The 26,353-nt window shown below is 40.2% G+C and overlaps 2 protein-coding genes across 3 annotated transcripts; both read left to right on the top strand.

Moving 5' to 3' along the window:
* LOC8067214 (myb-related protein 330) lies at nt 3,275–6,395 on the top strand. Its single transcript, XM_002443223.2, has 2 exons — nt 3,275–3,711; nt 5,154–6,395. The coding sequence occupies exons 1-2, from the start codon at nt 3,413–3,415 to the stop codon at nt 6,109–6,111; spliced, it is 1,257 nt and encodes a 418-aa protein (XP_002443268.1). The 5' UTR covers nt 3,275–3,412; the 3' UTR covers nt 6,112–6,395.
* LOC8067213 (1-acyl-sn-glycerol-3-phosphate acyltransferase PLS1) lies at nt 17,881–24,326 on the top strand. 2 transcript variants are annotated; one of them, XR_002455619.1, is made up of 12 exons: nt 17,881–18,045; nt 18,475–18,597; nt 20,306–20,345; nt 20,453–20,526; nt 20,618–20,677; nt 21,635–21,712; nt 21,799–21,957; nt 22,300–22,425; nt 22,557–22,649; nt 22,748–22,831; nt 23,229–23,490; nt 23,654–24,326. XR_002455619.1 is itself a non-coding variant. In XM_002443222.2 (11 exons), the coding sequence occupies exons 1-11, from the start codon at nt 17,965–17,967 to the stop codon at nt 23,433–23,435; spliced, it is 1,125 nt and encodes a 374-aa protein (XP_002443267.1). In that variant the 5' UTR covers nt 17,881–17,964; the 3' UTR covers nt 23,436–24,326. The 2 variants fall into 2 exon arrangements, 1 of the variants encoding a protein (XP_002443267.1); XM_002443222.2 differs by having other exon boundaries at nt 23,229–24,326.

The raw sequence follows: 26,353 nt of genomic DNA, 5'->3' as shown, positions 1-26,353 counted from the left end.
TTTTTTTTCCGGTGAGAGGCAATAATTAAGCGTTGAAAAGATGCATCCCACATCAAAAGCTAAGCATGCGAAGGCTATGGCCTTGTTTTCCTAAAAAATTTTGCAAAATTTTTCAGATTCCCCGTCACATCGAATCTTTAGACGTATGCATGAAGTATTAAATATAGATGAAAATAAAAACTAATTACACAATTTGGTCGAAATTGACGAGATGAAACTTTTAAGCTTAGTTAGTCTATAATTGGATAATATTTGTCAAATACAAATGAAAGTGCTACTATTTCTATTTTGTAAAAAAATTTGGAAGTAAACAAGGCCTATATATAATGTTCGTCCCCTCTCCACGCACATGCATGCGACTCGGCGAAAAAAAAAACATAACCTTTGGAGGAACCACGTGCTTCGATAGAAATCCCTTTGATATGTACTACTACTAGTCTCTATGGAATATGCAGTAATCTAAACTTTTACCGTGCACACGTGCGGCACCTTACCAAACCTCTAGCCACACGGCAAGAGAAGGCAGTATTACCTCGAAATGTAGTAGGGGCATGTTTAGTTGGTAATTTTTTTTTGCAAAACGCTAATATAGCACTTTCATTTGTATTTAACAATTATTGTTCAATCATATATTAACTAAGCTCAAAGATTTTTCTCTCAAATTATAGATGAACTATACAATTAATTATTTTTATCTATATTTAATGCTTTATGCATGTGCCGCAAAATTTAATGTGATAAAAAATTTAAAAAATTTTGCAAAATATTTTAGAAACTAAACGGGGCCTAGATACATACAGTACTCCAGCTAGGAATTGTCAGTGCAGTGCTCATTATATCGTAGGGATCATACCAGACGCCGTAGCCTAGAAGGCTAGCTAGCGAGCTAGACAGGTGAGAGTGTGGTAGTTAGCCCACTGACTGGTATACCCCCACTACTTTGCTGCACGTACGTACTGTATGTGTGTATTCCCACTGATACGTAACAAGTGGACAAAATCTTGAGAAGATCACAGCATGTATGATGTGATGTATATATACTACATAAAGGACCAACTTGTAAAGTTGCAAGCTATCCCTCTCTGCAGGTATACAGTACTTATATCCATGATGAATCAAATTTTCTTTTTTTGCCATGCATCTCGATATATTTCTTGAGATGAGAGAGAGATGACTGCACGGCCGGCCGGCTAGCTCCCTTGCAGATGAAGAGGAAGCAGAGGGCCGGCCGGGGGGCCTGGTAGCCAGACGTACACTCCATGCAAAGGCTTCCACGCATGCATGTTTTGCAGCTTACTACAACAGCAGGCGCCATCGACATCGATCGGTCTGTTATTGCATGCACATATTATAAGCGACTGTTCTGATATGCCCCCTCATCGAAATAAATCCCTTTATGTGATGATGATGCCATTTGTAAGCTAGAGAGAGAGAGAGAGAGAGAGAGAGAGAGAGATTATGTGAAGTGGAAGCAATTATATGTGTGACTTGGCGATCGATCGAGAGGTGGTATATGCATGGTATGCTTCATTGCAAAACAACCCCACAGGGACGGACAGGGGCATAGATGTATATATCGTCGTTGTCCCCTCAACTGATCTCGCTGCCCTCAGGTGGCCATGATAGCCTTCTGGCTCAAGGGACGTGACAAGGGAAAAAAGACAACCAGAGCTGGAGTCAAAGACAAGAAGACTAGAGCACTGGGTGTGTCTCAACTCTCATCGACACCACAAAATGCTTGGTTCACCCGTACCATCATCGGTCCTAGCTAGGTGTATGCATGCTTGTATATATTAATTATGTATACACTTCTCTTTCGACTCGTACGAATATAGTACAACGCAATACTGTTGTTGTTTATACTTAATTATCAACCTCTCTCAAAATGATTTTCTTGATTAAGGAAGTTCTATTAATTACTCCATCCGTCCTGTAATATAGTACATTTTAGCATTTAAAATTTATCGTCAAATATAATACATTCAGAGGACAGAAACCAATTTTGCATTAAATATTTTTTATTTATCAACCAATCACCATTAATCACATTGATGATAGCATCTAATTAGGGAAATAAAGTGAGGGTACATATGTCTTTTATGTTCTCTCTTAATTTATCTTAAAAGTTCTAGAATGCACTGTATAGGACAGAGGGAGTAGTAGTGAAGCCCCATCCTCTAGAACAAGATGATACATACAATTATTATGAAGTAAGAAAAATAAATGAAACTCGGTAAGTTTTTTAGGCAACTTATAAAATCACATATGCTCAACACAGATATTATAGCTCAATAGAAGCTATCAATCTTACTTTCAAATAAAAATAGCAAGCATGATGCATCGGCATGCACCTATTCTCTTGCATCGCAACACAAAGTGAAAAACCAGGTAACAAATTACACCAACTCCTTGATCCTCCTAGAAAAAAGAACATGATGAACATATGGTTATATATCTAAAGCATCTCATACATTGTAGTTCACTAATCATTCTCCCCTAGTTGCATACGTAAATTGGTAACATTTGTAGATACAACCGTGAATTAATGGTGTGGATGACGGTACCACTAAATCGATGGTCACTCTTAACATGATAGCATTGCGCTTCTAATTCATTATAGTTCTACAAACTTACCATGTGTCTCATTCTTATTGTTGTATATTCACCACTTCATGCGAGATGAATGCTTGACTCATAAACAAATATCCCGTTCGTACATGTAAACTCAGTAAATTATATTTATTTTGTTTGCAAATATCCCGTCCCCCTACTGTAGTGGTGATGCTGGAGAAGCCATATAAAGAGGGAGAGGCAATGGCGTGGTGGAGAGAGCCCTAACCATGTAGAATATTTCTAGTTAGTAAATAAACTTATGGTCCTCAAAAGATTGCAACACGTTAAAAGTGAGTTTTACTTATTTGTTTTCTAGGTGCAGAAACCTGAATTTGCACATATCGAAGTTGAGCAATAATAGCACCCAGGCCAAAACCCTGCAAACTGCTGGGGGCCGGGGGGTGAGCCTAGCAATTTTGCCGTTTGTCGATCTCCCTGCAGCTCTCCACCCATTGTCCAAATTTTAAGCAAAGCACACACACCCCCATCACCATCACCATCATGTCATCTCCTTCGTTCTTCACCCTCCTCCCTCTCTCCTCTCTCTCGTCCTTCGTTCCTCACCTCACTCCATACAACACTCAAACACATCATCATATATATACACACACACTCAGGTCCATTTCCTGGTTATCTTCTTGCAGCAAGCGATCGAGATCATCTCGATCAACCTCATGCACATTCCCTAGCACTAGCTATATATCTCCCCACGTACGTGCGAGATCGATCCAGCAAGCCAATAAGAAGAACCAGCTGGGGGTAACTAACGTACATTTACCCAGCTATAGCACGGCCGGCAATGAGGAAACCGGAGTGCCCAGCGGCGGCGAACAGCGGCAATGCCGGTGGCGCGGCGGCCGCGACGAAGCTGCGCAAGGGGCTGTGGTCGCCGGAGGAGGACGAGAGGCTGGTGGCGTACATGCTGCGGAGTGGGCAGGGTTCGTGGAGCGACGTCGCCCGGAACGCCGGGCTGCAGCGGTGCGGCAAGAGCTGCCGCCTCCGGTGGATCAACTACCTCCGGCCGGACCTCAAGCGCGGCGCCTTCTCGCCGCAGGAGGAGGAGCTCATCGTCAGCCTCCACGCCATCCTGGGAAACAGGTACCTAACGCGTGCTGCACACGTGGTGATTATTACTGCACGACAATAAGGCTCTCGATCGATCTAGAGAGTTAATTTATGGGAGTTTTGATGATTGTATATGTCGTTGGCGAGAGCAATTTTTATTAATTCTTTCGCGTTCAATTTTAAAAAGTTATTTTGTTTGTTTGATCAAAAGAAAGTTTTTTGCTGTTTTGAATTAGCTAGCTAGAGGTCCTAGTACTGTCCTACATATATATATAGCTGCATTGCACACATTTAGATTTCCTACGTAGATGGAGTTTCATTTACAAGGCTTACGATGAGTGATATATTGTACGCCTGCATATAGTAAAGGAAATCACAACGTACGAGCCTGTAGTTGCATTGCACGCCTGTAATAACGACTTTACTAGAAAATTTTCAATGAGTGACGAAATAGCTTTATGAGTATAACTATTGTATGTCACTATAATGTGTCTGGCCAAAATACGGGCGTTATGTCACCTCGATATCAGCGTTACAACGAGTGACATATATGTTGTGACTTGTGTAGGAAGTTCAATTGATTAGTTGCAGTTCGATCAGTGTGATGGGTTTTTATCTTTTTCTTATTGTCAAAGATTTTTTAAAGAAAAACTGTAGGGAGGAAATTTCCCCAAACATAGATAAAAGGGCTAAAAGAATATAATATATGGGAACAAAAATAACTAATAATTATAGAAGGTGCAGGATTAGGTTAAGGTGAAATTATCGACTTAATTAGTTTCTCTTCTAGCTAGTCCATCCATTAGTAATTAAATGTACGTTTTACTAGGTAGATCCAATACTTCACATCGTTAGCATGAATGTTCACGTAAAACCTATATCTAGCAATATATGGGTGACCTAACTAACATTTTTTGCAAAAGTGCATGTGTAGATGCAGCATTTTACAATAATATTTCATATTTGCATGTATTCATTTTTGTTGGGGTGTGGTGTTTGATGGTATTTTCAGGCTTTATTTGGATGTAGTTAGATTCGTATCGATCGACATATGTTGGAGTGAATTGAGGTAGAATTTAAATTTAAGTTCCACTACAATCCATCCTAACACATGCGGATTAAGGTGAATCTGACATCATCCAAACAAAGTTGAAATTAAATTTTTAAGGCTCATAAAACCTAAAGGTTAAAGGTCACTCAAAAGGACACCGAAAGAGATATTGCCCGTTACTTCCTTTACTGAGCATCATGCAATTTTTGTTGGATTCACATTATTTTTTCTTAAAGGAGATTAAGACATCCGTTATTTTCTTTGACCTCGAGATATTTTCTTTCGAGCTAGCCATACCCCCATGCATGCGTGATGTTGACACGTGTAAATAAAAATGGACGTACGCATGACTTTTTCTCTGACAGAAACATCTGGATCGATCGTTTGCTTACTGTGAAATCAACCCTCCGTTACGACATTCCAGGTGGTCTCAGATCGCTGCCCGGTTGCCGGGGCGCACCGACAACGAGATCAAGAACTTCTGGAACTCCACCATCAAGAAGCGTCTCAAGAACACCTCAGCAACTTCGTCGCCGGCGGCTACCGAATGCGCGTCGCCGGAGCCCAATAACAAGGTCGCCGCCGGTAGCTGCCCGGACCTCGCAGGCCTAGATCATCAGGACGGTGGCCACCACCACCACCACCACTTGATGACGACGACGACGACAGGTCTGTGGATGGTGGACTCATCCTCCTCTTGTACCTCGTCGACCTCGCCAATGCATCAGAGACAGCCGCCGCCGACGACGGCGATCATGGCAGCGGCGGCGGTGGCCGCTACCAGGAGCTATGGAGGCCTCGTCCCCTTCCCTGACCAGCTCCGTGGTGTTATGGCGGACGCGTCGCCGCCGGGAAGGTTCTTTCATGGCCACGCGGCGCCGCCGTTCAAGCACCAAGTTGCCGCATTGCACCACGGTGGTTTCTATGGCAGCACTCCTCCTCATCACCATGGGATGATGGCAACAATGGAAGGAGGAGGATGCTTCATGCGTGGAGAAGACATGTTTGTTGGTGTAGTGCCCCCTCTGCTAGATCCCATGTCAGCAGCAGCGCAGGAGCAAGAGCAAGGCCAGCAGGGGCTAATGGCATCAAGTGGTAGTAACAATGCTAAAAACAACAACAACAGCAACAACACTACTGAGACTACTACTACCACGACACTGAGTAACAACGAGAGCAACATCACAGAAAACAACACCAACACCAAGGACAACATCAACACCATCAGCCAAGTGAACAACGGCAGCAATGTGGCTGCAGTATTCTGGGAGGGGGCACACCAGCAGTACATGAGCAGGAATGTCATGCATGGGGAGTGGGACCTGGAGGAGCTGATGAAAGATGTGTCATCCTTGCCTTTCCTTGATTTCCAAGTTGAATGATTGGGAGGGCCCCCATGCTGCATGCATCTCCAGCTGGCTGCCAATGGAAGGAGTAGTACATACATGCATATATATACAACTATACATACTTATACGTTAAGATTAGTATTTTTACATCCTTGACATTGCTATTTCCAATGTAAAAGAGTTTCTCTCCTCTCTCACAGCTACTTCACCTCACTTTTTGGTCCCACACATCTCTTGGATATTCATCCTCTTGTACACAGGCATTCATATGCCATGCAAATAATTCAATCAAATCCTAAGCTATACTATATGTGGAAGTCATCATCACCTCTCATCTCACAAATTTTTTAAATCTTTCATATATATGGATAATATGCTTATATATATTGTACATATAATAAGGGTTGTAGAATATAAAATAATGTTGTAGCTACATATATAATGCAGCATGCATGCTTCACCTTTATCCATATTTTTCCTAACTTGGTGGTAAAGCTATATCTCTTTTAGTTTGTGTCTGTTCCTTTGCTTCCTCTTTGCTTTCCTTTCATGTACCAACTGCTTCCCTTGCACATGAAGTCACATTGATGAGCTTGTGAATATAGATCCGGGGGCCGGCCGGAAAGGTGCATTGTAGTACTGTGTGCCTGATCGAGAGAACATGATTATACACATGACGCTGATGCATCCATCGATCAGCATGTGCCTGCATGCATGCAGTTGGAGGAACAGTCACTGTCGGTACTGCTCAAGTATATGTTGGTTGCACTGCAATCAGAGGCAGAGGTCGTTACACAGGTGCAATTACAGCACAGAAGAAGAATGGAGCCAGTGGAGGCAGGAAAGTGGATGTGCCTCTTTGCCATGACAAATCAATAGAAACTCTCTCTCTCTCTCTCTCACACGCACACACACAGAGAGAGAGACAGAGCACACACATCCCAACTACAACACAAAGATTTATTTTTGGGTGTAGTATCTCTCTAGGATCTATCATCTAGAGCACATATAGCCAAAGGACCAAATTGTCTGGTCAATAATTGGAGGGCGTTTGGTACCTGGTTTCGTAATTCAGGTTGAAAATCAGACTACCATACAACTTGAAGGTTAAAAAGAATTATCCTTTGAATAATTGTTGCTCAAGTTCATGAAGTCAACTTTGTTGAATGCATTGGCGAAGCTAGAGCAAATTAATTAGAGGGGGTGCACTTAGCTTGTGGTGCATAAACATCTTCCATGGGAGGTGTATATATGGTTAACTTTTGGACCTAATCACTGTTTTTATAAATTTTTTGGGGTGCATTTGCACCCTCTAATTAACATGTAGCTTCGTCCTTGGTTGAGTGCCTATATGTCTTTTTTTGAAAAAAAAAATAGAGGGAGTAATTTAGATCCAACAGATTACATTGATTCTCTTGCCCAAATTTTTATCTAGAAACATCAGCATTTTAGTAAAAAAATATCACACCTTCCAACTGAAGGAATACATGGAGGCATGGTTATAGGTAAATGACTAAGAAAATAGGGTAAATGACTTGGAATAAATGAGCTTACAGGTGACTCAATTGAGATTATATTGTTACAACTTTCTAAACTAAAATCAACCAACCAATGCTTAAATTCATTGTAATGTCCATATACACATTTATACTTGTGTAATGCATATATTTTCCCTTTTATTTAATGAAAAGGAAAGAGATATATTAGGAGAATTGATTTGATACTGTGGAGAGATGCATTGTGCCAGGCAAACACCACAAACATTCACAATAATAGTGGTATGTCTCAAAAGATGCATGCATGTCCCAAGTGCACTAGACAAAACTTAGTTTTTGTCGACGCCAGGGATTTTTCCCACTAGTAGTTTATATGAGCAAATGCCAATACAGATAGAACTATGGGCCCATGGCTATGATCTGTCAATGTAGATATATTTTAACAGGTGAATTTTCTAAGATCATCGCCAGCACAATCCTCTATTTATACTGGCGGTAGGATGAAGACAACCACCAATACAAATTAGATTTATAATAGTGGTTGGCTTAAGGGATTGCCTGTATAAACCTTGGATTTATAGCGGTGGTGGATTTAAAAAAAATTGTCAATATAGATATGTTTAGATTGGCAGTTTTCTTAACCTGCCATAGGTACAAATCATTTGAAATCAATTTTTTTTAATTTTCAAATGACATCAGATAGAAAAACTACATAAACCAAAGTTGTACTACTTCATAATATCTACAAATTTGTAGCTTACTACTTTTTAATTTTGTTTTAAGATTAATGATTTCAATTTTTTTTCAAATGATCACAGATGGAGAAATAACCTAAATCAAAGTTTTAGTACTCAAAAAAATCTAAAATTTTTCGGTTCTGACTTTTTCATGTAAATTCGTTTAGTGTCTCAAATATTTATTGCAATATCTACTAAAGCAAATTTAAAAGGAATGTATCAGCCACTTAATCATAATTGAATATAGGCATAATGGTATGGAAGCAACACGGGAGAGACCTAAAACCATTTACACTGGCAGTTTGTTTAAGCATACCGCTAGTGTAAATCGATTTACAGTAGAGTGATAGCCTTAGGCCAACTGTCAGTCTATTACATTATTTCATATTGAACCTCCAGTTGAGAATTCAAAAAGTGCCACCAATACAAATGTTTTTTCTGTACTAGTGGTACAAGCAAGTAGAAGTAGCTTTGTACTGCAAAGCCCCTTTAGTATTAATTCAAGAATAAAGCGAAACTGGAGGGCCCTTACTTTGCTTCCTTACATGAGGAGCTAGATAATTGAAGTATGAAAATCTTGCCCCTAGATAGGATTTGTCCACCACCACTTTGGTTTGTTAGAAACAAAGCAAGATCCCATAATAGCGGTTTATGTACATTATTGTACTCCTCACATCATTGATGCAAGGAAACACAACCACCAAGTGAAGTACAGAAGTCGTAGCCAAAGGTTTGGAACGTATGAGTGCATCCATGTGAGGGCATTATTGTTTCTATATACTTTGTTGCTAGTGCGTCCAGGATATATAAGTACAGGGAACATTTGTTATCATCTCTTACAAATTGATGTGATACACATCATTGCACAATAGGTGTTCTTTTCTTTGAAAACCCATTAAAAATTGCTTTATTTTACTATATATACCCTCGTTACTTAAATAAACAAACTTTTTGTTTTTTTGAAAAAACAAAACATGTGAAGGCCTAACTAACTCAATCCAAACTCGGCAGCTGACTTGTATATAGCATCCAAACTCTTTGCTACAATGTTTCATGCTTTTTAGCTTTTAGCAAAAATAATACTCAAATTGAGAGCCTTCAAAGTCTAACCACCTTTTTGCTTTCTAGATCTCTTTAGAATGTTGATCTGACGAGCTGGTGAATTAAATTTAAAAGGTAATGAGCCCTATCTATTCTCGCATGCAATTCGTGACATGTCGTAACCTTTACAGAACCCATGATTCGTCGGATCCGTAGTAGAAGAAAGATTCCCTTTGCAGAGATGCTTATACACTCTCATTAGACCATTGACATGTATACTGGTCTCATGTTTCTTTCATAACCTAAAACTTTGATGGTTACCATACCACCACGTACATAAATAATTTGTTCATTGAACTTAAAACCATTAAACAAGCCAAAACGTATGGAGGAAATCAACACAAAATAATAACTATCAGGTGAAGTTTGTCTTATGCGAGATGAAGTACATATCTAATATGAGTGCTGAGCGAAAAATGACGCATAACGTGCATGGATTTCCATTTCATGTGCTTCAGAACTTATTAGTTGGAATGTTTATCGCTAGTGCCTAAAAGGGTCTTCCCCTAGGTTCACTAGCACATAGCTCTATACAAGTGGTTCCTAACTTATTTGCACAGTCATTTTTTCAGAACCGCCAGTACTAGGGACTAGTGAAAATGAATCTTTCCACTGGTGGTTACTAGAACCGCCTGTAGAAAATAGTTTCCACAAGCGGTTCAGTTAAGAAATTGATTTATAGCCACCTGTGAAAATTGATTTTCACAGGCGAATGGAAATGCTTGTCCAGAAAATTCCACAAGCGGTTCAGTTGGAAATCAATTTCTACAGGTTCAGTCATGCCAACTGTCTATGGAAATGCTTGTCCAGAAAATATAAATTGGATTTTAAAAATAGGGGGGAAAATTTAATCATAGGGAAGACCCATTGGCCAACGAGATTCGAACACACGACCTTCTCCTCACATGTAGCCTCCTCTACCATTCCACCTATCACGAGCATAGATTAAATGTTTGAGTCCCTAAAGAATTCATATGAAAAAATTGTCAACTACAAAGTTTCATAACTTTTCAAGATCTACAACTTTTATTGGTGTCTGGACTGGGGGTCCAAACACTAACGAGTGAATTTGTGTTTGCGTGCCCTTAATCCAGATGGTGATGCAGGAAGAACACAATGGATTTATACTGGTGCATGTCGTGAATGCCCTACGTCCACTGTGGAGGAGAGGCTTGTATTATCCTGCACCCAGGGTGCTCATAGTAGGGGTTACAAGCAAGTTGCGAGAGAGAATGTGTCCTAGGTCTCGGCTCTAGATGTGGTGTGTGAGACTTGGCTCGTGTTTGTGGTGTGATCACCTATGGTCACTTGTATTTGAATGGGATCCTCCCTCCCCTTCTATAGTTCCAAGGGGAGGTAGGGGTACATGTGTTTATGTTATATCGTCGTGGTTTTGGTCCGAGGCGTGAGTTGGGGTATGGCATTGTACGGGACAACAAGGTGCTCCATTCCCAATGTTGTAGTTGATCTAGGTCGCGGTATGGGTGCTCCTGTTGCTGTAGTGTTCGTGTTGAGCCATACCGACATTGTGGATGAGACGTCTGTTCCTGTACTTGCCAAGCCGACCCCTGTTCCTCATCTTGTGTTATCCTCTGAGGCCTCTTCACCATAATCCACACTCAGGAGTTCTGACGAATTCGTGGCTACAGCGGCTGGGATTGACGTCGCCCATTTTCCCTGACTCGATCGTACGCACAATGGAAGGGGGCATGTGCTGCAGTGACACGAGTTGGTAGCACAGTAGGCGTCATGCCTTGCTCCGCATGGCGTGGCGCAGGTGTGAGGACGTGCCCCGCATCTCATCCATCGTACGGTGGCGCCTGGCGTGTACGAGAAGCCCTGAGCGCTTTATTGGGGGAGGACACCTGAGCCTGGGCTCGGGCGAGGCAGAAATCATCCAAGGCTTGGTCTCGGGCGAGACGAAAACTGCCCTATTGCTGTTCGACGCTTAGCCTAGCTTCGTCGAGTCGCGATAACTCTGTTTTTGCCTGAGGCTTAGCTCGGTTTTATTGAGATGCTTTTCGGCAGGCCCATTTGTATTCTTCGTCGTGGCTTGTGATTGGGTCTTGGCCCTTATCATTCCCTTGTTTTTGGAAAGGAGATCATGGTTCTTATGATCTCAGTTTGGGTACCCCGGTTTATGGTACCCGACAACTTTTATATTAGTAGTTTCTCCATCCGAGGTCATTTACAAAATTTGAATTTCAAATTTAAAAAATTCGAACGTAGTTTTCGATGATAAGATGATTTCAGATGAAAAATTTATCAACTATAAAGTTTCATAACTTTTTGAGATCTACAACTTTCATTTTGGTGGCATACGAGGTCATTTGAAAAACTCAAAAAAATCAATTTCAAATTATTTCTTCTTAAGAAACCGCCACTAGAAACCAGATCTTTAGTGGTGGTTTCTTAAGAAAACCGCCTATATAAATACATGATTTCTAGTGGTGGTTTTGGTAGGAAAACCGCCTGTGCAAATCTATTTTTAATGGTGGTTCACTTAAGAGAACCGCTAGTGGAAATGCAAGAAAATAATGCACGAAAATATGTTTCCACTGGCGGTTCCTTAGTCGGCCCACCGATTTCTTTTCACATGCATTTTTAATTGAAACCGCCAATAAAAATTATGCTCCACCACCAGCATAGAGCTTTTATGTACTAGTGGTTGTTGCTTTCATAAGTATCTTGTCTTATCAGACCAAATGGGCTATGATATGAAAATTTCACCTTGCTTTTTCTTCCATTGAAAAACACAGCTTTTAAAATTTGCTAGACCGTCAAGAGAAGAGATCATTAACAGTATATCTTCTTCTATATGCGACGATCATCGACCGCCATAGTGTTGGCATGTCATATTCCAGAGTGAATGCATAGAACAAGACTGTTCATCTCTACAATATTAGAATATAAAACACATTAGCCTTCAAATATTGATATAAATGCATATGAGGATCATCTAATTATAAGAAAAATAGAGAGATGGATGACCATATACCAGCATATATATCCGCAAAAAAATATATACCTGCATATATTTTTTGCTCATAGAATCGTTTTGTTTAGAAGAGCAAATGTATAGAGGAAAATAGTTAAAGACCGAGGTCCTCTTTGTTTCAGCTTCCTGTGAGTCTTTGGATCTCAGCTTTGGGATCTTCCAAAGCCGAAATGGGTTAAAGAATGAGGTCCTGTTTGTTTCAGCTATATGCTTGCAAAAGATATCCTAAACCCTAGGTGCAGATCCTCGTCCAGCATGTCGATCCTCGGTAGGCGTGACTCCTAGCGACCGTGGCCCATCTAGCCGTCGCAGCCCCTCTAGCAGGCATGACTCCCTTGGTGGGCGAGGCCCCATGGCCGAACGCGGTCTCCAGCGGCGAGCGTGGCTCCTAGTAGCTGTGACCTATCTGGTTGTTGTGGCCCCCTCAGCGACTCCGCTGGTGGGTGCGGCCCCTCGGCCGAATGCGGCCTCTGATAGCGGGTGCTGCGGCGCCTCCGACCGCAACCTCTGGCGGGGTTCCTGACAGCCGCTACCCCTCCTACCGTCCTGGCACCTTCGGCGGGCACGACTCCCTGTGTGGGCACGACTCCTCGCCTGAACATGGCCTATGGTGGTAGGTCTGGCTCCCTGGAATGTAACGGCCTCAGGCGGCCGTTGCCGCCCCTTTGTCCAATATTTGATTTATCGAAGTGCTAATGGCATCAAAGGGATATTTCTAATTTTCTTGGTTATATAAGGGTACAATGGTCATTTGCATCACCATCTAACAGCCACTTAATAGAATGGAGCTGTCAATGGCATACAAGAAGAAGAAAATACAACTCAATGGCAATGAAGCAAATCTTGATTTTCAATGGCACATACAAAGATGTTATAGTTTCCAGTGCCATTGAACAAATTTTCTCTAGGTGGCAATAAGATAAAATATTATAAACTATAAAATTGTAGATCTCTTAGGAATCTATAGTATTTTCATAAACACTATCCCTATATGAGGTTATATGGAAAATTTATGGTTTTTCTAAATATACTACACTACTAGTGGACAAATTGAGGCAATTTATTTAGACCACATATTTAAAAAAATTATAACATTTTGATATAGTCAGATATGAAGATAAAAACTTATTTAAAGTTGTGTTTAACGATGAAATCTACAACTTTTTAGTTTACAATATTTTTGTTTGATTTGAAACAATCTGGGCACCAAAATAATCGATATGATGTTTAAATCTAAAAATATAGATGTGGACATTGCATCACTTTTGTACTAGGTATCAAAATGAAAAATAAATCCATAACTATAAAGTTATAGGCCTCGTTTTTCTCTATAACCTTCATATAAATTGTATCTTTATCCGAGTTCATATATAAACAATATAATTTTTTTAACACGAGCTAGCACAAAAAAATCTGCCTATTCACCCAGCGCGCGGTAATATTCCGCCAGCACAACGGACGGTATGTCCTTCCCGCCGATTCAATTGGCAGCAGTGTTTATCAAAAAAAAAAAGGCAGCAGTGGTATAGTTTTACAATATTTTGACTAAAATAAATGTTTTATAAAATACAAATTTTAAAAATATAATAAAAAAAAATCCTGGAAAAGGAGCAGGCGCCCTGTTGGGCTGATCGGCCTAATGATGGGCTTTCTCAGCCTGGGCAAATGGAAAGGGAAGCAGCTAGATCAAATAAAAAATACTAGATGTTGGACAACCCAACTGGAATGTGGTGGGCTGCTGATGGTTCTTGCAATGCTTGTGTTCAATCACGTGCAAAAAAAATTGGTCCGAAAGAAAAACAAAGAAAGGGAAATGGATTGGAATTTGTAATGACCACGTCGACGCGCGAGATGAATAAAGATTGGCATACAGATATTTGACTTGAGACTAAAATAATCTTGTGGAAACAAGGGTTTGAGATCTACAACCTTTTTTTCTGAAAGGAACTGAAAGTCGGCATCTACTAAAATATATTTTCAACTCTTTTTTTTAAGAAAATTTAGAAATAATTTTTTGAGCAGACTTTTGAAAACAACTTTTGAAAGATGAGTTTTCATAAATTTTAATGAAATATGACTTTTCATGATGGAACAAATCCTACCAAGGCTTAATCAAATTATTGAATTCCAAAATAAAAATCAAAGCGAACACCCATGCGGTACAGAAATAGACCCTCAAGATCGCCAAGATCGCCGCTGAATCCAACAGTTCCTCCACGATGATAGAACTTTTCACAGCCGGTTAAATTGTTCCAAGCTCTACCACCTCCTAATAACTGGCGGCAAATAAGGGTGTTGGGATAGCTCAATGGTTCTATTTCCTGCTTGGTTACAATCATGATGGAACAAATCCTACCAAAGCTTAATCAAATTATTGAATTCCAAATAAAAATCAAAGCGAACACCCATGCGGTAGAGAAATAGACCCTCAAGATCGCCGCTGAATCCAACAGCCACACCACGGTGATAGAACTTTTCACAGCCAGTTAAATTGTTCCAAGCCCTACCACCTCCTAATAACTAGCGGCAAATAAGAGTGCTGGGATAGCTCAATGGTTCTATTTCCTGCTTGGTTAAAAATTAGCTCCAAGTTAATCGGAATACATGTGTGCCAACGTAGATACGATACCCTTGGGCGGATCAAATCCATCCCTATCCTTAACCATTCACAACACAATGCCAAAACTATCTTAGCCAGGTTGCAAAGCCGTCTGGTTTTGCTTGCCTGCCTTGAAACAGTGCTCGGACCCGGCCTAACCGAGTTCCAATACTGGCCTCGTCGGTTTTCTCTACTGTAAAAGCCTGCTCAAGTGTGTTAGAGCTCCCGAGGCCTCTCTCATGATGAAGAACTTGGTGTGTGTCTTTTCTACATTATATTTGCAAGTTCTAATCACGTACATACAGTCACGTCCAAGGAGACACAAGCGAAAGCACAATATGTATATCCAATATGAACAAATGTGAGGCAAACCAAAATGAGACGTAGAGATTTTTTTATCGAAGTTCGGGCCTTCAAATGAGTCATGCTCCTCCATTGTGGAACCCATGAGTGGCCTAACAAAAGTCTGCTCTAGCCAAGTTTCTTTCAACCATTTTCCATACTTTCACTAAGTGATCTTTTTCCTTTTTCAGTGGTAATAAGATCACATCCCTTAGACTACTGCAACAGCCTACAACCCAACCTTGGGTGCTTGGCGGCAATGCCTAGTCACTCAGGAACAAAGCTCCAAAACTAACAAATACAAAAAATTAGAATTCTTGACTTGCTCAAGTGCTCAAGATGTTTGACAGCTCATACAATGTCTCTCAATTTCTCTAATACCACTTAGATTTCTCACAAAGCAAGGCACACTCCTCACATTTACGATTTAGCTTCTCTAATCACTTTCACCCACAAAGGGAAGAAGAGTGGCCTATGGCTTATGGTCGTATATGGAAGTGGAGAGCAACAACCCGTAAAGAAGGAAAGGGAAAGGTATAAACATGCCTTGTTCCAAAACTAGTTGTTGGTACTCTAGCTATTAGATAAACTCAACCCGGTGTCAAAAATGGCTTTCAAACCAGCTAGCCATTAGTGCTAACGTTGACCTAGTTGACCTCCTAACCTGGCCTAGTTGGTTTTCCTACAATGGTTGAGGTATGGCTTCTCTCTCACACTTTCAAGTTTTTGAGTCTTCAATCCACACTGGCAAAGTGGAGTTGACGAGCCTCGTCATAAAAAATAGTAAAAAGTGATGATACGTAGGATTAAGTCCACTTTTAGCCCCTCAACTATTGGCTGAGTTTAATTTTATCCCTCAACTACAAAACCGTCTGTTTTTCACTCTCAACTATCAAAACCGGTCACTTTTAGCACCTGGAGAGAGGACAGGGCGGTTTTGAGCCACTTTGAGCGGTTTTCTCTTTTTCTTTTCTATGGTTAAACCTATGAATTTCATAGTGAATTGTTTGAGCATGGTAAATTCATCAAATTTTTTGGGTAGCCTTGTCATGTGTTCTCTATGCAGAAAAAATGTGAAACTATGAAAGTAAGTATTTTTTGGATGCTAAAAAATTAGCTCTTTTAATTAATAAATACATGTTCAATAATTTTTGTAGGATAATATATATATCCTATGATCATGAAACTTTTTGCATAACTGTTTTATACTAATATAGACCTTCATAAAAAGTTTGAGATTAATTTGATGATGTTTGCTTATATCCCTAATTTATATGCTTTATTAATTACATATAAATTAGGGACACAAGCAAACATCATTAAATTAATCTTAAACTTTTTTTAAGGTCTATCTTAGTATAAACAGTTACACAAAAAGTTTCATGATCATAGGATGTATATATTATCCTACAAAAATCATAGAACATGTATTTATTAATTAAAAGAGCTAATTTTTTAGCATCCAAAAAATACTTACTTTCATAGTTTCACATTTTTTATGCATAGAGAACATCATGACAAGGCTACCCAAAAAATTTAATGAATTTACGATGTTCAAACAGTTCACTATGAAATTCACAGGTTTAACCATAGAAAAGAAAAAAGAAAAACCGCACAAAGTGGCTCAAAACCGCCCTGTCCTCTCTCTGGGTGCTAAAAGTGACCGGTTTTAATAGTTGAGGGTGAGAAACAGACGGTTTTATAGTTGAGGGTTAAAATTAAACTCGACCAATAGTTGAGGGGCTAAAAGTGGACTTAATCCTTTCTCTTATAATAGCAAAAAATAGTTGTTCTATAATATCCTTCAAAACTAGAGCATCATTCATTTTAATAATAGCAGATGATTAAATACTCACGCCATCCTAAAAAAAATAATTCAAAGTTTCGAACAAGTATTTTTAAAAGTTTAATTATATGAAAAATAAATTAACATTAGTGTCTCTAAATAGGTTTATTATAAAAAAAATTCATAACTAATATTTCTTCCATTTTAAATTACTATAAGACAACATTTTGATATTTCTAGATTCATAGCTTTTTCTATACACTTAGATTTAGTATTTAGTATATGTCAAAATACACAACAGAAGTATCTAAAAAACTAGTATTTATTCAGTGTAAATTTGCTCAAATTTGAAAATTTCCAACTTTTCTACAAACAAGAATTGCATGTAATCGCCCTAGTCATCCACACGATCACATAAGCATATCTTTCCTGGCCCTGTTTAGTTTTCCACCTAAAAAATTTTCATCTATCTCATCGAATCTTTGGACATATGCATGGAACATTAAATGTAGATAAAAAATAAACTAATTACACAGTTTGGTTGAAAATTAGGAGACGAATTTTTAAGCCTAGTTAGTTTATGATTAGCCTTAAGTGCTACAGTAATCCACATATGCTATTTGTCTTGCAGTTCTCAGACGAGTAATGTAATTTATTTTTTTATTAGTTTTTAAAATCTCTGCCGACATTTTTTCAATATATCTGATGTGCTAATTTTTTTTTATCTAAAATCTAAACAGGGCCTTATTTCCCCAGCGCTTTTCTCGTAATCCGGGAACAGGACCGAGAAGAGAGGAGACGTGGCCGGTGCGGCGGCGGCGGCGGCCATGGTGATCCCCCTGGTGCTCGTCGTGCTTCCGCTTGGGCTCCTCTTCCTCCTTTCCGGCCTCATCGTCAACGCAATCCAGGTGATCTCAGCCACCCTGGCTAAGCCACCTCTGTTTCAGTAGTTATCTTTACTAATAATTTCGGGGTTTCCTGTGGTGATCTGAATCTGCTCGGTCGCTATGACCGATTTTTTAATTTAATCGGTAAATTTGTACCATATTGACTCTTCTCTAGCTGGAGGCTCTTTGCACTGGTTAGCTGGGGGAAGTTCCGGTTGATTGTGTTGATTCTTTTTTAACTGCGTTTGTTTTTTGGCGCTTTTTTCCCCATAATGCTCTGATCTGCTGCAATGCTGTCGGTTCAGCTGTTTAATTCGGAAATTGTCCAACATTTGGCTATTTTTTTTTACTTTCTGGCCTAGCTAAATGGACAAACTTACTTCTCTGAACCATTAATTGCGTGCTCGAATCACCACTGCCTTGCTCTTATCTTCTGCTTACACATTGCAGGCTATCTTGCTCGTGTCTGTAAGGCCATTATCGAAGAGCTTGTATCGTCGGATCAACAGATTCTTAGTCGAGCTGCTATGGCTTCAGCTAATCTGGCTTTTGGACTGGTGGGCTGTTGTTAAGGTAATTTAAGAAAACATAAACTTGAGCAATTGAAAGTCAGGTTCTTTTCTGCATAGAGCTCTGACACATTTCAATTGGCCAAAGGAAAACAAGCTTCAATATTATTTTGTTTCTTCATTTGGGCTACATGGTCCCTCATATACTGGTTTTAAAGTTGGCTTGTTGGTTTGAAGTTGTAGTGTGATGTGTTAATTATTAGGTTCTTTTTAATGCAATGGTGTGAAGCGCACTTGCATATTTGAGAAAAAAAAAGCAAAATTAAGACGAATACATTGGCTTATTGGCTGGTAGTATGCCTTTGAATGGTTCACTTGGCAATGAGGCAATCTGGCATGGCAATGGCATGGATCAGTGGAATTTGAGCCATAGAGGGAAATGTGGAAGACCTAGGCTCCACCTCGATGCAAATTATTTCTTTCATTGGCCTCCTTGAACCATTGTTGGTTAACTGATTGTTTGTCTGTCGTGGACTTGATCACCCAGAGCGCTGCCCATTGTGCGATCTAGAGGAAAAGACAGTGAAACATTTACTCACTTCTTGTGTGTCTGTAAGGAGTGTGTGGTTTTCAGTGTTATCAATAGTTGGGCTGCAGCACTTAGCTCCGGGCTTGGAGAACTACAGGACGGTGGTGTCATGCTTTACAGTGGGTTCCCAATTTATCTCGCAAGGGCTTGAACTCTTTGGTTGTGTTAGTGGCATAGTGTATTTGGAAACATAGGAATGGCTTCATTTTCGAGAGGTTTTCTCCTAATCTTTTGCTGCCATCTTGGGGATATTAGAGATGAGGCAATGTTATGGTGTAAGGCGAGAGTCAAAGGGCTCCGTAGCATGTGGCTTTAGTTGTTTCGCTCATGGTCGCTTGTTGTGGTTAAGCTTTGTTGGTGAATCCTTTGTGTAACTTCTTTGCCCTATAAGGGTTTTAAGAGTTATCTAGGCTCCTTTCTTCTTATTATAATGATGCACACTTCTCACGCTTGTTTGAGGAAAAAAAAGAGGTGGAGTGTTGGGGGTTTGGGTGGGCTGATCACCACCAAGACAAGAGAGGGCTAACACTATACATGATTGAAGTCAACATTATTTTTGTTCTTTTTGAAAATGGCCAAGTTTCTACAATTTAAGTGGCTAGTATTTGCTTGTCTAGCTGGGTTAAGTGAAATTTGGGTGCCTGATGAGTTTGCTCTGTGTCTTGTTCAGTTATATGGTTCTTCTTAACCATTTGTTTCAAGATCATATATATAACAATAACATTAAGTGAGGGAGGGACACAGGGACACATTGGATTTGCTGACATTGTTTGAGGTGGCTCCTCAGCATGGTCAGTTTGGCCAAGAAGGAATTTGTAGTTAAGATTAAATTTCGGCCAATCCAAGATCAAAACTATTAACCACCCTTCTGTCCACCCCAACCTCCAGTCCCTTCCGAACCCACACAGAAACAACTGAACTGCTTGCTTGGTTGGAAATGCAAAGTGTTTCTTGTTCGCAACCTTTTAAAAGAACTAAGGCCATTTTTGCACAAGGAATTTCACAGTGAAAAAGTTTAATTCCCAGAGGTGTCAGGAAAAGTTCCTATATTTGGGCTAGAGGGTCAGAGACACTTTAGAGTTCTCGGCAGATAATCTTATTTTGTTTGGGATCTTTGTGGAATATTTAGTTTCACATTCTTAATATGTTCCCTAGTTTCAATCATTACATTCAAATTCTGCAGGTACAATTGCATGCAGATCAAGAAACTTATCAGCTAATGGGTAAGGAGTTGAGTTCCAAAATTTTCACATGAGCAATGAGCATTGATTTTATAGCGTAGTCCAAAAAAGGATGGATTTTTATTAGTATCATTTGAAGAATTCAATAGGAAAAGAGCATGCCCTTATCATATCAAATCATCGGAGCGACATCGATTGGCTTATTGGATGGATTTTGGCACAGGTGATTATTTTTCTCATTAAATATTTTTCTTGGAACTAGCAGTTTTATTACTAACTCATTGTGACAAGAGTTGGGTTGATTTGGTGACCAGCGTTCAGGATGTCTTGGAAGCACACTAGCTATCATGAAGAAATCTTCAAAGTTTCTTCCAGTAAGTTTGCTCATACATTTCTATGATGGTATGCTGTCTCATGTTTTAGTTCTGTATTACTTGTAATTCCAGTTTATTTCTGCAAATCTGCGTCATTGTAAACTTAAGATTTGGGATACACATGGACTTGTAAACTTATCAGGCATATTGCTTCATTGTACATGGTATTTCCCTTTCATCATTACTTTGGTGACCTCATGGTTATCCATGGAGCAAAGTATGATTTCCCCTAAATATCTATAAGATTGTGTTCGAGAAAATACCTATAAGATCATCCCTGGTGCCAAAGTCTCAAGCAAAGCAACAAAATCTCTAAGAAGAGTAGATGATCATCCATATTGCTTGGGTCCTGACCAGTAAAGTACTATATAAGAAGAGATATCAAAATTGAAGATATACTAGAAAGTTTTCTTACTGAACTTATATCAGCTTCTCACGATTTATACCGGTTAGAGCAGTGTGCTCGGGGGTATCCCCTTGCTGGTCCACATTCGAATCCTGGTACAGCTTCTTATTTCAATGCCCAGGGGATGTCTTCCTCCCTGTGGTCAATTTTTTTTTCTTACTGAACTTATGAGGAACCCACAAACAGGCATATTCCAATTCATTTGTGAGCAAGAACCGACTGACAGCCTGATAATTGATTTGTCAAACATACTAACTGGCTTTAATGTTACATGTTTAGTCATGCTTGAATGATAGCAACATGAAACTATGTATAATCTTCAAGTTTTTCTTGAAAATTAGTCTAGGATCAGTTGTTGAAGCGATAGGTACTAAATAAACTTGAAGTGATGTAATAACACAAAGTGAATATTACTGAGTTATGATTCCTGAATAGGGCTCGGTCTTGGCTCTTGAGTACTGAAGAACTAAGGTTTGAACATACTCTGTATTATCTTATCATAAGGGACTGCATGTATCTGTGCCTCTTCTTATTCTGATAAACTATTGCAGGTTATTGGCTGGTCTATGTGGTTTTCTGAATATCTATTTCTGGAGAGAAGTTGGGCAAAGGACGAAAAGACACTTAAAGTATTTTCAACCTTACTTAATGACACTTGACAGTTGACACCTTTCCGTTCTCAGTAATTAAAGGATATTTATGCTCTTTAATTCAGTGGGGTCTCAGAAGGTTGAAGGACTTTCCCAGATCATTCTGGCTTGCCCTTTTTGTTGAGGGTACACGGTTTACACCAGCAAAACTTCTAGCAGCTCAAGAATATGCAGCCTCACAGGGTTTGCCAGCCCCTAGAAATGTGTTGATTCCACGGACCAAGGTTTGCATTTTTGCTGCTTCCTGACTGAAATTTTGTATTCTGCCATGGAAGTTTCCAGTGTTTGCATGTGAAATGTTAAAGGTCTCTCCCAACATCGACAATTTCCTTTTCCTATGTGACACAGCTTTATGTGACACTCTTATATATTTTAGTTTCCATTAGCCTTAGTTGATCAGCTGTGCTTATCTTTTTCTGCTAATTGCTTATTGAGGTACAATACTCAGATGGATGAAACTTCTTGCATTATACATTTTGTGCAAATTTGATCTCTTCCTTGTTTTTTTACTTTCCTTTCTGAAAGGTATGATCTATTGACAGCTCTTTTCTGTGTGCCAATATCAGGGATTTGTATCAGCAGTAGGTATTATGCGTGATTTTGTCCCAGCTATCTATGATACAACAGTGATAATCCCTAAAGATTCACCTGCACCGACAATGCTGCGCATTCTCAAGGGACAGTCATCAGTAGTAAGTGTTTCAACTTCTGTAGACTCGAATTGCTGAGATGCTGCTGATTTTGATCATGGAAACTTTGATTGGATAAAATAGATACCTTTCTGATGTCAAGTATAGTTACGGATCCACAATTTTCATTGTAGGTTCATGTTCATATAAAACGCCATGCAATGAGTGATATGCCTAAATTCGATGAAGATGTTTCAAAATGGTGTAAGGACATCTTTGTGGCAAAGGTATTTGACTACTTGGTGAAACTATGAGCATGAAAGATGTCATATTTGAAAGGCTCCACAAATTGGCTGATTTGTTAATTACTGTTTTTCTATGACAGGATGCTTTATTGGACAAGCATATAGCAACTGGTACTTTTGATGAAGAAATTAGACCAATTGGTCGTCCAGTGAAATCTTTGCTGGTAAATACTTGACTTTCAAGTCATCATGTTATGGATTAGCATTATCCATCACAGTCGTTAAAGAAATGGAAATAGTAAATGGACAGCTGCCCTGTTAGGATAGTAAATAGCAAACATACCTTATAATTTTTGGTTGGCATCATAAGTTTATAAGCATAAACAATATAATAATATAAAGTAAATGAATGGTCAAGTATAATTTAGGAGACTGTTTCATTCTAAATCACGTCTATAAAGTGGAATGGAGAGAGTACCTCATTTCATGTCGAAAGCTTTAGTTATTCCTATACTATGAGAATATCTTGTAAACATACCCCTTCAACTTTGTCCTGTGTTGCCCTTAAAAAAATTGCTATTATCCTGTTGCTGCTTAATTCTGTTTCTGCTGTTGGTGCAGGTGGTTCTGTCTTGGTCATGCCTCCTCCTATATGGTGCCTACAGATTCTTACAGTGGACTCAACTCTTGTCAACGTGGAAAGGCATTATCCTCCTCGCTGCTGGATTGGCACTGGTGACTGGCGTTATGCATGTCTTCATCATGTTCTCTCAGTCAGAGCGTTCAAGCTCCGCCAGAGCAGCGAGGAATCGGGTGAAGAAAGATTGATGACTCTTGATTCCAGTCCATCCCCAGCTGCCAATTTGTTAGGCACAAGCATGAGGCAAATTTTCTCAGTGCTTGTACTCTCTAGTCTAGGAACAGAAGTCAAGAATTGTGATGCCCTGGCCTCTTCTTGTACTTGTATACATAACACAAGTGTAGATTTGTTTTCAGTATAGCAGGAACTAGTACATTAGTCTATTGATTGATTTTTTTTCTTGCAGATTGGATGCACAGACAATCTTTTATGGTTCACTGCTTGGTCTATTCCGGCATTGTCTGAGACCTCACCGTACAAATTTCAGAATTCCTTCAGGAGAACATAAGGCTGATGACCCACCTTGTTGGGCTGGTCTATACTATTGCTTCAGTAATATACAAGCCTGATACATGTACATGAGTATAGCAGAAAGATTATTACTGGTGATGATAAAAAAAAAGTGTTGTGTGGTGACCACAAATACAACACAGATGGACCTAATATCTTTTATAATTTGACATTAGGGGCCTCGCAATTTTTCAAAGGTTGTGGGCAGCTTCTGCAGCGAAAATGGGTTTTAGATGGAAAATAGGAAACAACAAGAAGGTGAAGTTTTGGGGAGACAACTGGCTGGTTACCTCAAATCTAACAATTCAGTTTTGGGAGATTTACATTCTGATCAATGAAAAGTCTGAAACAGTGGCTAATTTTTGAGATGGAACTAACTTTAAATGTACCTTTAGAAGATGTTTTGATAATTGGCTTATGAACCTCTGGTTAGAGATAGTGCAGTTAGCCTCTACTATTTGTTTTCTTGATGAGAAAGATTCCTTAATTTAGCAGTTTACTTTAAATGGTGTATATTCCTCTCAATCCATGTATAAAGTAATCAATTTTAGAGGTGTGTTACCTATGCATATTCCTGCAGTTTGGAGTCTGAAGATTCCTCTTAGAGTACACTTTTTCATATAGCTGCTTTCTAAGAAAAAAATTGTTAACTAGAGATAATCTAAGTAGTTAGGAGAAAGGTTGAAGATCAGTCTTGCTTATTCTGCAATGAACTTGAGTCAGTCCGTGCCTCTTTTTTGAATTTGTGGTAGCTATGCAGCTTTGACGTTGTCTCTTTGAAAAAAACTCGACCAGGGAGAGGGACGTCCCCCTGATTTTGGTCTTAAGAAGATGGTGCCGTGACTCGAACCTAGGCTGGCTCAGCCAGCTGTTTCTTTGGCGTGTTGTGCTGACTAGTTACACCGTGAGAGTGTTGGCCGTTGTCTCTTTGAAACTTTGAACAAAAACTTGGGTGCTGGTTTTGTGTCAGAAAGATGGCGATAGATTCAATAGATAAGCTCGGGGCCAAAAGGTTTTTAGTAGATAATATGTTCTGGCTGCTGCCCTGTGGCGGCTTTGGAGGTTCAGAAATAATTTGTGCTTTTAGGGAGTTCTGTGGACGGATGGGCAATCCCTGTTACTCAAGGTAACAGTTATGCTTCAAGGTTGGAGTGTTCTCTGTCCAAAGGAAAAGAACGTGGAGTTTAAGATAAAGTTGGAGAAGCTGAAGCGCTTAGCTGTTAGAAATAATAGCAATTTAGTATGTATAAATTAATTTTGACAATAAAAAAAGAACAACAACATGTATCTTAGGTGTGTGATTTAACACTAGCACTATGGTCTGAGATAAACTCAAACTCTAGTGCTAGTAACAGAAGAAATACTAAAACGAACAACGGAGAAAGTGTAGACATTCTGTTGAGTTCGCTGCTGCTCCCTCTGAGGTTATAGCTATGAGATGTGGGTGGACATGGTCTGATCTCTCGGTGGCGGCGGGCGTGCGACGTCGTCCTAGCGGCCAACGTCAAACGTAGAAACGAGAGATAGACTGGGCTAAGGGTAGCAGGAGAGATTGAACTCAATCTCCAACTTAGCTTTGCATTAACCAAATGTTCAGGCTATATAGCCAATGTTCCACAAATCACTAACTAACAAACTCAAATCTAAGATCCTAAAATTAAGGAGCTAAGGGCGCTCTGGGCACGGTCACCATGCAGCCTTGTGCGCGCGTCGTCCAATGGCATCCTTACCCATGGCTCCGCTTGCGACGCTGGTAGACACGGCCCACCATAACATCACCGTCGACAAACAGCTCGTCCTCGAGCTGGAAGTCAAGGTAGGCCGCGCGCTACTCTTCAACTGGTTCCTAGGTGTCGGCTTCAGGAAGACTTGCCCACTGAATGAACACATGCCACACGCCGCGTCGCAGCTAGGAGCGCAAGGCGTGTTCTGGTGCTTTCAGGAGATGGCCGTGGCGTAGGGGAGGCAGGGATAGGGTCGTTGTTGGCGCCGTGCCATGGAATGGCTTTAAGACACCAACATGGAAAACGTCGTGAATCTGTGCACCCTTAGGAGGACGAAGATGGTATGCAACATCGCCAATACGTTCCACCACATGAAAGGGACCAGCGTAGCGCGGGCTAAGCTTGCCGCACACACCGGGCATCAGTGACTGGGTGGGTTGGTGGAGAAAACGCAGCTAGACCCAATCATCGATGTTGAACTCCATGGGCCTATGATGAGCATCGTAGTAGCGCTTGGCATAGTGCTGAGCCTAGAGTAGGTGATCGCGGACGTCGGCGAGGAAGGTGTCGTGGTCCAGCAACATGTTGTCGACCATGGTCGTGCACGCCGTGGCAGGCTCTTAGGGCACCAGGGGTGGTAGAGGGCGACCGTAGACCACCTAAAACGGCATGGCGTGCAGGGCGAAGTGGAAGCTTGTGTTATAGCAGTATTTGGCCCATGGAAGCCACTCCAGCCATGCCCGCGAACGGTCGCCAATGATGCAGCATAGGTACATGGCAATAGTATTGTTGATGGCCTCGGACTAGCCATCTGTCTGGGGATGGAAGGTGGTGCTCATGCGTAGCTAGATGCTCGCCATCTTGAACAAATC

The sequence above is a fragment of the Sorghum bicolor genome, chromosome 8 (genome assembly GCF_000003195.3).
Source record: "Sorghum bicolor cultivar BTx623 chromosome 8, Sorghum_bicolor_NCBIv3, whole genome shotgun sequence".
Taxonomy (NCBI): Eukaryota; Viridiplantae; Streptophyta; class Magnoliopsida; order Poales; family Poaceae; genus Sorghum; species Sorghum bicolor.
This window is presented reverse-complemented; position numbering and strand designations above follow the sequence as displayed.

Bases quoted from the DNA above. Each gene is read 5' to 3' on its own strand.
- LOC8067214 (XM_002443223.2), top strand. From the start codon at position 3,413: ATGAGGAAACCGGAGTGCCCAGCGGCGGCGAACAGCGGCAATGCCGGT. The intron at 3,712-5,153 runs GTACCTAACGCG...ACGACATTCCAG, and splicing joins CACGCCATCCTGGGAAACAG to GTGGTCTCAGATCGCTGCCC.
- LOC8067213 (XM_002443222.2), top strand. From the start codon at position 17,965: ATGGTGATCCCCCTGGTGCTCGTCGTGCTTCCGCTTGGGCTCCTCTTC. The intron at 18,046-18,474 runs GTGATCTCAGCC...TACACATTGCAG, and splicing joins TCATCGTCAACGCAATCCAG to GCTATCTTGCTCGTGTCTGT. The intron at 20,678-21,634 runs GTAAGTTTGCTC...AAACTATTGCAG, and splicing joins AATCTTCAAAGTTTCTTCCA to GTTATTGGCTGGTCTATGTG.